Consider the following 14,677-nt stretch of genomic DNA (forward strand, 5'->3'; position numbering starts at 1 on the left):
TGAGACAGAACATCATGGTGGAAAGGCATGGTAGAGTAAAGCTACTCAGTTCATGACAGCCAGGAAGCACAGAGAAAGAGAGTGAGGCACCGGGGACAAGATACAAACCCCACAGTCATGCCCCCAGTGACCTACTACCTTCAACCATACCCACAGTTACCATCCAGTTAATCCATTCGAGTGGACTAATCCACAGATTATGTTAACAGATCTTATAATTGAATTATTTCACTTAGGTATTCTTGCATTTTCTCCTACATGACCTTTTGGGGATACCTCATATCTAAACCATTATATTACCTTACAGAATTTTTTATCGAGTTATAGTAATGTTCTATCTTATGGTGGCAATTACCTACTATTACTAGAATAACATGTTATGTTTTATATTGGGAAGTAACACACTTCTGATAATTTAATGTGATTTTAAGAGTTTTTACTATGTTAAAACTTAAAGTAAATATGAACTGGAGAATTGGTGATATGACAGATCAGATCTTGTAGGGCCTTTGATGTTAGCAGTGAGACAGGTTTGTATCTCCATTGGTATTCATGATAGAGCCTTACACTACTCCTTAAAAAAGAGACAGCGTTAAGGTACAGAGAGAGCTTGTGTGTGTCAGTTTCTTTAGACAGAGCTGATAGCGTCAAGTATTATATGACGGGGATGACTTATTTCACCTTAACAAATTTATACTTACATTTCTGATTCAAATGCGCATAGGGCTAACTCTTTATATTTCCTCTTTATTGAACTTTTATATTGTTAAGTGTTCCTTCCTGTCTCCAACTTAAATTAATTTATTCTAGGCCCTGGGCTTGAGGATTAAGGACAATTTTTATTGTGAGATAATTTCATATATTACTCTCACAGTAGAGTGAATGCATCCCTTCTCCCAGAGGTGAAGTATGCAGAGGCATTTTGACCTACCTGGAACTGCCTTTTGCTTAATCCTTTCTCTTGGGGCGCAGTGTTTTATAATGGAAAGAGAATGAACATCATGAGACTAGAATTTTACTTTTTGGCTTCGACAGATTTTTTTGAATTACTGTATTCAAGCTACTTAATTGCTCTGTTCCTTACTTTCTCAATGTGTAAAATGAAGATAACATACCAGTGCCCACCGACCTCACAAGAGTGTTGGGGATAATATATGGGAAAGTGAAATGCTTAGTATCCTCAAAAGGAAGGATAATTGATCTCAGGCCCAAGTTTTATCACTTTTCAGTTAGGCACACATCATTATAAAAGCTTCCTAGATGTTAGCACAAATATTGAGTCAGCTTAGTTTTCAAGAGAATCTTTCTTATTCTTGAAATGGTATTCATGTGTTTTTGTGTCTGTGTATGTGTGTGTTGGATTTCTTTTCAGTGGTGTGAATTGACAAACTGCTCATAAGGCTTTTTCAGCTTCTGGGCAACTCTGAGGCAGAGTATAACTTTAACCGCCCTCTACCCCCTAAAACAAAGTGGCCAAAGCAACCCCATTGAGGGCACATGAATAATAGTAACAGAGGAATTTTTGGTTTTTCATTTCTGTATGAGGATGGTAACTATTTGTTTTTCTCTTCTTGGTTTCTCAGGACAGCAGTGTCTTGATAGCATTGACATTTTCCCTTGACTCTGGAGCACCTTGTGACCCACGTCCCCTGATCTGCCCTAGTTGGGTAGGGGGCCAGAGAGTAGCCCTTTTCCTATCAGAGTTATTGTTATGAAGATTACCAAGATATTGTTGCTTTATCTTTTTAAAATTTGCAGTTCTTTTAAGAGTATCTCTTGCTTTTAAAGGTTCTTATCGTTTCCTTTTGAGGAAATTAGGATAATTCCCTAAGTTTGCAACAAAGAACAGAACCAGTGGCTCTATGTAGAGCAATGCCCAGCACTGGTCCTCCTCCTTGACCACCAATCTGTTTTCCAGACCAGAATTTAGCACACAGACTTCCTTCTCCCTTGAGTTTCTGTTAACCTAAGACACTGCCTAAAAGATACTAAAAGTACCTCCAGCTCCCATTTTGTGAAAGTCTCAGTTCTGGTGTTTTAGGGTTCAGAGTGCTGCTTTCATACACACTTATCTCAGATATTGCAAGTCTTCACACAGACAACTCTTTGATACCTGTCCTGACCCAGCAGATTTCCTACATGTAAATACTCCCCTACTTTTCCCTTTCATGATCCTTGAATTTCTTAAATATTTTTATATTGTATGCATTTATCCAGTACAGTGTTTTGAAATACACACATGCACACATAGTGTAATGCTTAAGTCTAGTTAATTAACAAATGCATTACCTCACATAGTTATTTCTTTTTGTGTGATGAGAATCTTCAGTATCTACTCTTTTTATATTTTTAGGAAGATAATATATCATCAATAACTATAGTCACCATGCTGTACAATAGATCTCTTGAACGATTCATCCTCACTGTAATTAAACATCTTTTGATCAACATCTCCCCAACCTCCTTCTCCCAGTAACTACCTCATCTTCTGGTAGCCACCATTCTACTCTGCTTCTATTAGGAAAACTTTTTTAGATTTCATGTATGAGTGAGATCATTGTGTATGTCCTTCTGTGCCTGGCTTATTTAATTTAACATGGTGTTCTTGAGTTCTTTTAGTAACTTCAGAGGGCAAAGATGATAAAATATCCTTTATCTGATTTGTTCCAGACTGTGTGTTGCAAAAGAGAAATAATCTCATTTAACTCTGGTAAGATTCTTTACATTTTACATTTTATCATTTCAAAGCACTTTCATAGTAGTGTGTGTGTTTCTGTGTGTGTGTGTGTGTGTGTGTGTGTGTACATGCATGCCCCACCCCTTTCATGTGATGGAACTGCTGGTTGATAGAATTTGCATGTATTTAGAAACCATATTCATTTCCTTTAGTCACAAAATTTATGCTCTACCTTACAGATGTTCAGAAATTTAAATGCCCTGTGGAGAGTCTGAGAATTCACACCACTAAACAAAAATTCAGCACATATACATACAGACTCAAAACTGCAAAACCATTTTGAAGTCTTGTTCTACATCTGTGTGTATTCTTATAATGCAGATACCTGTTAACAATAGAATGGATGGAGACATTTTGGTACATTCTTTAGTAGAATTCTACACAACATTAGAAATAAGTAAACTTTAGCTTTATTTGATACTCAATAAAATCTTACCAGTTAGAGCAAAAGCAGCCAAACATAGAAAAATACATAGTACGATTATTTATATGAAGTTCAAAAATGGACAAAACTATAGTATGTTGCGAGAAGCCAGAATAATAGTTATCTTGTGTGATGCAAGGTAGTGATTAGAAGGGGCTTACAGAGGGGGCTTACAGAGGGCTTTGGGGGTTATGGTAATGCTCTGTGTGTATGCTTATGCTATATGCTGGTTACATAAGTGTGTTCTTCATAAAAAACTATTGAGACATTGAGACATACACTTGAGATGTGAGTTTATTTGATGTCTGTTATACTTCAAAATTTTTGCATTAAAATGAAATTATAGCTCCTTTTATTTTTAAAGAGAACTTCTAATTTTGCTTATTGATTATACTGACTTAAAATTTTATTTGCTCTATTGTATAAGTTTATAATGTAAACATTTAGAGCCGTACATTTCCTATTAAGCACCACTTTGGCTGCATCTCAGCTATTTCAGGGTTATAGGGAAAAACATGTATGGTACTCCGCGTGCATGGCACAGCCAAGGGATTAATTCTGAGCTGACCCAAGAAGACCATCACTACCATGGGGAAGGCCGCTAACCCTAATAATACTGACTTGAGGTCTTTTGGAAGAAGGAAATTAGAAGTATAAGCAGGTATCTGGTAATCACTAAACTAAACAAAATAAAAACCCTGAAAAAAAACCAAAGAAAAATGTACTTGGGTGTAGGGAGAAGAAACAAATTGAAAGAGAGGTCCATAATGTGACCCCATTGAAAACCAAAAATTTGCTAAAATAATTTATATAACAAAAAGATAAGAAGGTACTGATTGGCTTTGCATCTCTACCATTTAGGTTCTGAATTGATACTGTGTTGAAATGTACTTCATGACCTTAATTGATGCTAAGGTTCAAATTACAGGTAAAAATTAAAAAGTTAGCCTTACATATAGAAACCTTACTAATTTTAGTAAGGTACACACTAAATGCTTGGGAAAATAACCAGATATAAAATAGAGAACAAATAGGTATGTCTTACCCTAAACATTAGAACTATTGCTTTGCCTAAATTCCCCATGATCATAGAATTTGTTATCCTATAATACCATATAGTCAGTGCAGATGCTATAACCAACGAGTAATACCTTAAAATTATGTCTTTTGCATTTATAATTGGCTTGACAAAATGAGACTCCTTTGACCCCCCTCCCTGCTCCTGATTAAACTAGTAATTATTGCTCATTGTAAATTAAAACAGATCTTCAAGAATTCATACTCTTAGACAAGACCTATTTAGAGAAGGGATAATGTCCCCACTTAACTGCTTGCTTTACCTGTCTTCAGAGTTGGAAAGAATAAAAGGGGTTCACAATTATCATTATTTTAATGGTGTGATCCTATTTGTTAAGATCCTCATTCTCAATATTTTATATGAAACTATTGATTTCATCCAGTCAATAATGTATAATACTTGGTAGTTATAGATTTGGTTCATGTGTTTTGTTTTATGCCAATTTCAGCAGCCTTGAGCTGCTATTTTCCTTCATCTTTGACAGGTCACAATGTACGTGTATCTAGCTGGTGTACACCTTTATCAAGGTATGTCTAGGTAGCCTGGTTCTCACACACAGATCTTTGCTGCAAGATCTTATGCACACCCAGATTTCTCCAGATATGACATCACACTAGTATATCTTCCTCCAGGGAGATTCATTTGACACACCTATGCAGAATATAGTAATGCTTACAAAAATGCTCTGTCATGCCACACTAAACACAGGGCTGGCTGCCTTGGTTAAAGTACTGAAAATTATTTGATAAGTGGAGAGCCACTGCATCCCTGATACTGTCAAGAAATAGCTTAATGGCCCTTTAAGCACCCACACACCTTAAAATAGACTAAATATCTTTCATATGAGTTTTAGAGGCTCTAATTTTTTATTTTTTATATTTTGATAATGAATTTTACTTAAGTCAGTTTATGCTGTTAGTTGCAAACCAGTCTGTTTTTAATGGAGCCTCCTACAACTAAAGGCTCTAGAATCTGTTCAGATTACAATATTATGCCCTCCCATTAGTGGTCCCCTTCCCACTCAAAGACTATCTTAACCTAGAAGCTTTGGTAACTTCCTATCATGCCTTCTAGGGTCTCTAGACCAAGTATATTGGCCAGAATTTGTCTATAGGCTTTTGATGCACAAATCTGTTCTCCCTGACCCCACACTATTTGCCATCAGAGTGGCATTTGCTGGCTGTATACTGGAATCTTCTGGAGATAGACATGGTCTTCAGGGCATCACCCCCAGTACTCAGCTGTTCATTATGCCTTGGGTAATGGAAGCAGCACTCTGCAAGCTTGGCATGGCCACTGAGGCTTGCTTGTTTGAATGAAATATTACCTGTAAAACACACCCAAACCTGGGCTCTCTGGTGCAGGAGGTGGTGGCTTTCCTTGCCCTCAGTCCCTTGCCAGATGCTGCAGGGTGACCCCTCCTCTCCCACACCCCTTGACTACTTGTGGTTCCTTGGTACCAGCTGAATAAACAGCAGAGGGCATTTGTCTATTGTATATTGTCTATTTGTATATTGTATATTGTGCCACCTATATATCACCAGCAGTCCTCATCACATAGTATGGCTCACTGGAGAGAGTTTTTTTTTTTTTTTTTAACCCTTTCCCTGTGATGTCCCTAATCAAGAATGTTACCCAAGGATCAATCAAAGCTGCTAATTTTAGAGAGTCTTCTCAGCATGGGATGCCCTGGTTGGCATTTAGCTCCATCTGTACATTTTTATAGACTCTTGAGGGCTGTTGCCGATAGTGTAATTGTGTTTGGTCAGTGGCAGCAATAATGAGGTTGTATCATTTGTTGTAAATAACTCTTGGAAACTCTTGCCTCATAGATAGCCAGAATATAAATCAAGGTCATACTTGTCTCTACATATGCCATTGTTACAATACAAGGTCTCCTTATCCTTTTAGGGTTCCAGACACTGTTGATAGTGACCAGGGCACTCTTTTCACTTTTCAAAATATATGATGCTGGATTTTGAACAGGCTTTCATTCAACAGAATTTTTACCTCCTTTACTGACTGCAGGCTACAGGGCTCCTAGAACATCATAATGGGTTAAATAAGTTCAAGTTCAATTAAATGAAGCATGGTGTATTTTAGTCATCAGACTTCAGGGGTGAGTTTTAATAAATAATCTGTCTTCATTTTTGATGTTTTCTGATAGCTTTCTCAAGCCTCACCATTCCCTTTTCTCTTCTGCCCATATCTGAAGAGCTAAGAAAGTCTGGGTGCTTCATCTTTCAGTAATGGTAGGAAGTCCAAACTACCCACATCTGGGAACCCTCCCTCTAAGACCACCCTCAATCACAGTCAGAGCCACAGCAGCTTATTCCCTGATGTCTCAAATCATTTTTTGGACCTGCTTAGGAACTTCGCTTGTTTTCCACAGAAACCCTCATTATGTACATAATGAATTCTTCCCCCTTGGTGCATGTGTGGTGTCATTAGTTTCAATATCTGAAGCAAATTTTGACTATGTGTCTGTGAGTCCATCCCATCTCTGACAAGGTGATCATAACATAAATATTTTCTGTGAATCTGCCCTTGACTCAAGGACAATTTAGAAGCATGTTGCACAATTTCCAATTGTTTGGTGATTTTCTGAATGTCTCTTTGTACTGTTTTTGAATTTATTTCCTCTGAGGCTAGTGATGTTACTTTTTAAAAATAATGAGAAGAGGGTGTCTGCAGTGGTCTGGGGAGCAGGGCGCCGAGGTCTGTCTGTGGTGGGGTGGGGGAGAACAGGCCTGCGCAGTCTCTGGCGTGGGTCTCAGCACTATCTATTCTTAAAAGGATAAGGCTACTGATAAAGATGGGAGTAACTGATGGAATGCCAAGTATCCAAGCCAGGACCAGTGGTACAACCTACTTGGAGTTTGAACTAATCTTGATTAGGAAATGGCTTTCTAATTGAGCTGGTCATAAATGAAGCAGGTTGCCTCAGGAAATGGTAAGCAAATCCCTAAGTCAAGGGAACCCTGGGGGACCAGTTGCTGAGTAGGGAAGTTCTGCCCTCAGGACTCAAACATCTGAGGGAAGTTGGATTAGACAACTCTCCAAGTCTCTTCAAACTAGAGATGATGTGGTTCTGGGAAATCAACTGGAAGGACTATTTGCCTCAGAGTAGGGATGGTTGGCCACCTGGAAGAAAATGAGAGATGTTCAGTGGTGGAAATGTGGAGAGAGGCATTCCTGAGTGAAGCAGCAGCATGAGCCAAACTCCAGAGGTAAATAAACAGGGTCTTTGGCATGACCAGAAGGGAAAGGTATATGAAGGATGGGGAAGGAGATGAAGCTGGAAAGAGATGCAGAAACACATAGGGAAGAGCTCCCACAGGGCCTGATGATGCTCAGAAAACACTTTGTCAGCCCTTGTTGAAGAAACAAAAGAGAAATTGTAGGAGTCAAAGAAGGAGGTTTTGACCACTTGGTTCCCCTGAACAGTTCTTTTCCCTGACAACTTGGTCAGAAACTTCTTGAGGGAAGGTCTGCCCAATGTTTACTGTGCTCCCTGCACAACTACCCACTGGAAAAGGTATCAGAAATGGCTCCCTAACAACCACCAACAATAATATAAGCTCCTGAGGGTGTGAGTGCCCTTTCCTGCGGGCTGTTTTGTGACTTCACCATAAGAAGGTGGGAACAGACAATTCTGTGGTGGATTGGTATTTGATGGAAGAAACAATGCTCATGAGATGACACCAGATGGAGTCTCTTCCTTCCATCAACTCAGACCCACTCCACAAACACCACCCCTGAAATTCCCAGTGCTCAGAACCTGGTGACTTCTTCTTTAGGGAACAATGGGGCTTGGGCCTTCCGAAGACTCCCATTGGTGGACAGGTTAGTGGGTGAGTTCATTCTCTCCAGAGCCATAGTCCTGGTAACAAGACTCAACCTAATGGATTCCCAAAAGGAGGAGGACCTGTGCCTTCCTGGCATGTGGGTTGTATTGTACTTCGTATTCATGAGGCTGTGTTCTATGATAACCGGCAGCTGCATGGTCTTTCTTCACTGGAGGAAGAAGCCGTGGCAGGAGAGGCGTGCCCAGCAGTGGGTGGAAGTGATGAGTACTGCCACCTTCACTTACAGTCTACTCTTGTACTGGATAAACAAGTGGAGGTGCTACGGTAAAAATGCAGCTATCACCACAGGCCCTCCTGCAGCTGTTACCAAAACTGAGATTAAAGTTCAATTCCAGATTCGCTGTGGGAGTCAGAGACCCCTGAAGGCAGGGGTTATGCCCTCAGAGGCAGCAGCCCCAAGGCAGAGTCCCCTCTTCCTCGACAACCTGCTCTGATGGTACCACATCAGCCCCTATCTAATCGGATGCTGCAGTGCCGAACCAGATCCCCATTTGCGATTCCCATCTTTCAGGAGATACCATTTGCCCCACCCCTTCGCAACCTACCTCGCATGCTGAACCACTGTGCCTCCTACCCTTGGCCATCTGTCCTGAAAGGAATATCCACTTCCATTCCCTTCCCACACTGGACCATGGGGTGAACTGTCTCAATGTGAAGCTTTTGCATCAGAGTTTTAGCCTCTTTTCACTGAAGGTGGGAGCTTTAGGTACAAGGACTATTAGTAGAAAATGGGAACTGACAGCCCATTTGGATGTTATTAAAGATTTTTGAAAAGTCAAAAAATAAATAAAAATTTCCTTTTTCAAACAAATAAAAATAAAAATAATGAGACTTTTTATAGTCTAGCATATTTTGGTGAATATTCCCTGTGAATTTGAATGTTTGCTTTTCAGTTTTAGGGGTAGGTTTTATAAATGTCAATTAGATCAACATTGTTGATTTTGTTATTTGCATTGTCTATATACTTATTGTGTACTTACACTACCAATTACTGAGAGGCAGAATATTCAAATATTAAACTATAATTATATATTTGTTTATTTCTTCCCTTAGTTCTGCTAGTTTTTGCTTCATATATTTTGAAGTTCTGTTATTAGGTATCTAGCATTTAGGATTATTTCTTTTAACAAATTGCTCTTTTTATTATTACAGCATTTCCCTTTTTATCCTTGTCTTGAAGTAGATTTTTTCTTATATTAATATAACTACTCAGTATTTCTTATGGTTAATGTTTTCATGGTATATCTTTTCTTCTACTTTCTTAAACCTGTCTGTTGATACATAAAGTATGCTTCTCATAATTGTATGTTTGTTGTAAAATTGTTTCTTTTAGTCTGTTCATATATAGAGTATGTTCTTGCGTTTTGATGAAGACTGACAATACCTGCTTTATCTTTGATATGATTGGGTTTAAGAGTACCACCTTATTTTTTGTTCATTCCATCTGATCTTTGTTCCTATTTTAATGCTTTCCTACTTCTCTGTTGAACACACTGGATATTTAATAAAGATCCCATAATCGCCATACCTTAATAATAGGGCTATTCTAGCCCTACAGTAAAGGAAGCACTGGGCCCTGACTTAACAATCTAAAACCAACTCTCAATTTTTTAATTAATTGAATATCTTTCTAGTTTTGCATTTTATGTGTTTTGCTGACTCTTTTGGCTATATCCATGTGTAGATGCTTGTTGGAGAGATTACAATGTACATCCTTTGTTTATCACAATGTACATAGGCTCATATTAGGCTACTTTATAATACAAAAGTCTGACAGTACTGGCAGTAGTGTATTTTCTTTTTTTTTTTTAATTGTAGATGAACACAATACCTTTATTTTATTTATTTATTTATGTGTGGTGCTGAGGATTGAACCCAGTGCCTCACACATGCAAGGCAAGCACTCTACCACTGAGCCACAACCCAGCACATACAGTGTATTCTCATTGAGCACTTTCCTATACTTTGTGCTACCATTGTGATACCTTTTACAACATTACATATATTACACATTACATTTTTTATTATTTTGCTTTAAACAAACAAGTATCTTTTTAAGAAGTTAATAAATGAAAAAGTTCTTATACTTACCCTCATACCATTTCTGGCATTTTTTTTTTTTTGTATGTTATGTGTTCTCCAAGAAGGTATAATTTACTGGAGTACAAACTTGATTCATTTCATAACCTCTATCGTTCACCATTTCATACATATCCAACAAAGTAATGTAATAAATAATAGTGAACAGATATAAAGAAGCAGAAATTTAAAACTTCCTATTAATACATTCTTGAAATTTATTCCTGGGTATTTAAATTTCTGTCTTTTGTGTAACAAATTGGATACCATGGAAATAACACTCAGTTGAAAATTAAGAACTGACACTGATTTCAGACAAATGATTTTCCTTTTGTTGCCCAAGTTTTTTCATGGATGAAATAAAAGGATCATAGTAGATGATAAAGTCACTTTCCAAATTGAAAAGCTGCAAATTAAGTGTGTGTATGGGGGTGGGGGCATAGCTAGTATCTAGAATTTACCTTAAAATTTTCATATAAAAACTTTGTTTTTATATGAAAATCAAAAGATCATGCAATAGGTTTATTCTAAAGGCAATCTTAAGAATGGCACACAAAGCTATCCAAAATAAATACTTTCAAGCAGACTTTTAAAACTTTAAAGCTAATGAAAGGACACCAGGGCAACAATGCGAAATGCCATCTGGTCACTGACTTGATTTCTGACAGTTTGGGGATCTGATACTCTTAGAAAGAGAAAACTCACTCACTGTAGGTGGACACGCTAATCCCAAGTTACCCCAAGATGAATTTGACTTGGAAATGAAAAGTGGTAAGGAAGGTAAGATTGATACAATCTAGGAAATTTAAATGGTCTTTTGAAAAAGTTCTGGTTCACAACATTGAGAAACTGAATAATTGCAGACCACACTTTTCTTTAAATACTAACTCCCTGAAAGCACCGCTTGACTGGTGCACTGATGGGAGAGTGTCACTTCTCCTTCTGTCAAAGCTCATGGATATTGCCTGAGTTTTTTTTTGTTTTTGGCATATTTCTATCTCAGTTACAGACCCAGCACAGATACAGAGTTATGTTTAATGGCACTTTCTACTAGATGTTAGTGTGTGAGCACCTAGAAAAGACTATTTTTTACCAACTCCTAATTAGAAAAATAGGAAATGATTATTTTCAGTGAAATGAGTGGTGAATTTTAAACTAAGATACTTATCTGATTCAGCTCACTTTCTTCAGGTATTTCTGTTGTATTTTATGAATATAATACATGTGTATATATAACTACACACTCTATATGTACTACATGTTATACATATGTATTCACACATGCACATCTCTTATAGTACTTAGAGTACTTTAGGATATATTTGAGGGGTGGATTATTCAGTTTGTGAACTGGTAGACTTTTAGCTTCAATATCATTTTCCTATTTATCAATCGGCTCTACTGAGGATGAGGTGGTATTCTTCATTGCAATCTAACTTCAAGGGTCGAGGTGGAGGTGAAGGAATCAAAGTGGTTACCTTGATGATATTCTCATCAGGATATTGGGTTGAGAAGGATAGCTCTGTCATATTTTCCCTCCCTCCCTCCCTCACTCCCTCCCTCCCTCACTCCCTCCCTTCATCTTTCATCTGTTTTATAATCCTGACCTCAATAACTACTTTGTTGTGAAATTTTATTAATTACTAGTCTTTCATTGGTACCTAACATGATAACTGATTTTATCTCAAAATCTTTATATTGTACATACACACTTGGATTAGATGTTCCCATGATTGCTAATTAATTAGTTGCAAGCCATTTTGCACCTACTAGTCTCTTTGGCCAAATCCCCAAACCATAGACCATTCTGAAGAGCTGTGGAGTCATGTAAAATGGATGACACTGGAGTGTTGTGAGACTCTCTAGTTCATAGGGTGCTGGGGATTGTCCTTGGTTTCAGTACATTAGATAATGTGCATATGCAGAGGAAAGGTACAGTTAACATCTTTCCTAGACAGTACTGCCACTGCTTCTCCAACTGGAAAGTGTTTTGGTACGGAGAATATAAGAGAATAACATAAAATTGTGTGGAAGGAACATATTAATATTAGTTAAGTAGTCACAGAACCTGGGATCTGATAGTTCTTTAGTTTTCTCAGACTGTTAACTCAGAAGTTGTTAGAAGCACACATTTTATTGTATGCCACTTTTTAAATTGTGACTAGAGTAGACCTGCATAAGTTTCTCTCTCAAACCGTCAGTCAGATTATCAAAGGAGCAGCTAAATTTTTGCAGAGAAGTGGCAGCTGTACAGAAAATTTTGTCTGTCCTGTTTGGTGTCTAGTTCACTGTCAACTTTGCTCATACCAAAGAAAACATCCCTCTACCAGCCTCTCTGAAGATCAAGTTTCTTCAAAATTCAAGTGAAATCCCTTGTGGAACTCAAGCCTCATTGACAGGACTGGATAATCAGAGAGGAAGCCTACAGGCTCTCTGTGCCTTGGATTATAGAGTTCTTGGACTGCATAAGAGGGTTGTCTCCTCCAGTTCCCTCAGCAGGCCCTGTGGGGAGGTCAGGGATCAATAGCTGGCCATGATTCTGTTATTTTTCCCAGGATAGGAGGAGGACTCAGTAGTTTGTTGACAGGTCACTGGTTCTAAAAGTAGCCATACTTACCAGTGAAATTGTAACCAAACTTTACAGTCAGATTACTTCATCTGGAAAAAGAGGAGAAAAAGTGTGTTACTTTCTGCATAACATTAATTTCTATGTGTTTACTTGACGAACAGTTGTATTTTCATTAGGCTTTAAGTTATACAAAGGTAGTGTTTGTATCTCTCAGGTTTGCACTGTTAACAATGCCTGGCATAGGGTTGGCTGCCAGAAGTAAAACTGGATTGACCAGAGCCCATGTGAATTTGTAGACTAGGTGGGGGCATAAAGAGTATGAAGCCTTCGTGCTCCAGGGTCCCAGTGCCCAGCTATTGCTTTCTTCTTCTTCTCCTCTCCCCCAAACCACCTCATACAACCATCAGTGCTCAGGGGTCAGTTCTCTGCCCATTCCTGAAAACAGTGAAGTATATTATTTCCTGTTAAAGTGTTAATACTATACCTGATAGCCAAATATCTTCTCCCCCTAACCTTTATTATCTATTTCATCCCATTATTTTAATAAAGACAATCATAAAATGTAACTTCCTTTGGCTCATTATGCACAAGTACATGTAAACATTTTTAATGAAGATTTCTCACATAGTTTTTTTTCACATTTAGTTTTCTACCCTGAAATTACATTTGCATGTTTATCTCCCCAAATATAATTTAAGCTCCCTGAATACATTTACTGTTCTTTGATTTCTGTTAGATTTTTGCTGTATAACTGGGTGGCTGTTTTGTATTAGATACTTAAAAAATGTATATTGAATAAATTATTCAGGGTTATAAATGTGAAAAAGCTAAATTAGTTTATTTTTTCAGTTCTAAAATTCTCAGAAATTAACTTAAAATTTTTTACACACTTCGTTAAAATCAAGAATAAATAACAATAAAAAATGCCTATGAAGAATGAAAGAAGACAGAAATGATTCAACAGTTTAGTTACTTTTGTCTTTAGTCTGAGAGCATTAACTCATATAATATGCTCAAAAGTTACTTATGTAAGCCCACTTTCCTGCATCTTGATTAATTTGATTTATCCTATTTTTGAGTGTATGAGTAATTCATACAATCCCAAATGATAGAAATAAACCCATATTGTATGTTCAGATAGCTATCATACCTTTTCCCTGTTACTTTTTCTTTACTGCTTCTACCCTCTTCTACCAAGTTCCACTTTACCCACCCCTGTAGATAATCAGTCTCATCAATTTTTGATTTATTCTTTGTGTGCGTATGTATGTATATATTTTTCCTTATGTGTACAAAAGGAGCATAATATAAATATTCCATTGCAATTAGCTTACAGTATTTAATATGGTCTGGAAATCATTCCATTCAGGTCATAAAGATCTTACTTAATAGCTTAACAGTACCCCACTATGTGGTTGGATCAAAGTTTCTCAACTACTTTTCTACATTTGGGCATTTAAGTTGTTTATAGCACATTGGAATTATGAACTTTACTGCTATGAATATTTTGTGTAGATATATTTTATATATTATTGAACCATGTCTTCATGACAAACCTCCAGACGTAGCCTAGACCCTAAACCCATCTGTATATTTGTTACATTTTGCAAAATGTGCCTTCATAAGAGTTTTCTAATTTATATTACCACAAGGTGTGCATGAAGTACCTGTTCCCTCAGCTTTACCAATAATTGTCATAATTTCTATTAAATCAGTTTTGGAGATAATAACATCTCTATGTAATTGAAATTATTACTGAGCACATTTAAATAGTTTTAAAGGCCATCTAAAAATATTTGTGTGATTCGATTGCTGACCTCCTATTTTTCTATCATGAACCTATTAATTATTAAACTTATTATTTTTTATTTAGCTTTTAATTTTTTACAAACTGCCTTCTGATTCATTGTACACAAATGGG

General features: G+C 37.2%; 2 protein-coding genes across 3 annotated transcripts in view; both read left to right on the plus strand.

Moving 5' to 3' along the window:
- Igsf11 (immunoglobulin superfamily member 11) overlaps positions 1 to 14,677 on the plus strand; it is a 156,755-nt gene that overhangs the window by 91,010 nt on the left and 51,068 nt on the right. The gene's annotated exons all lie outside the window — the stretch shown is intronic.
- LOC124992779 (testis-expressed protein 38-like) lies at positions 8,144 to 8,879 on the plus strand. The gene is given in 3 exon segments (XM_047564030.1): positions 8,144 to 8,435; positions 8,438 to 8,683; positions 8,686 to 8,879. Coding segments are annotated over 3 exon segments (732 nt in total).

The sequence above is a fragment of the Sciurus carolinensis genome, chromosome 9, assembly GCF_902686445.1.
Source record: "Sciurus carolinensis chromosome 9, mSciCar1.2, whole genome shotgun sequence".
NCBI classification, from domain to species: Eukaryota; Metazoa; Chordata; class Mammalia; order Rodentia; family Sciuridae; genus Sciurus; species Sciurus carolinensis.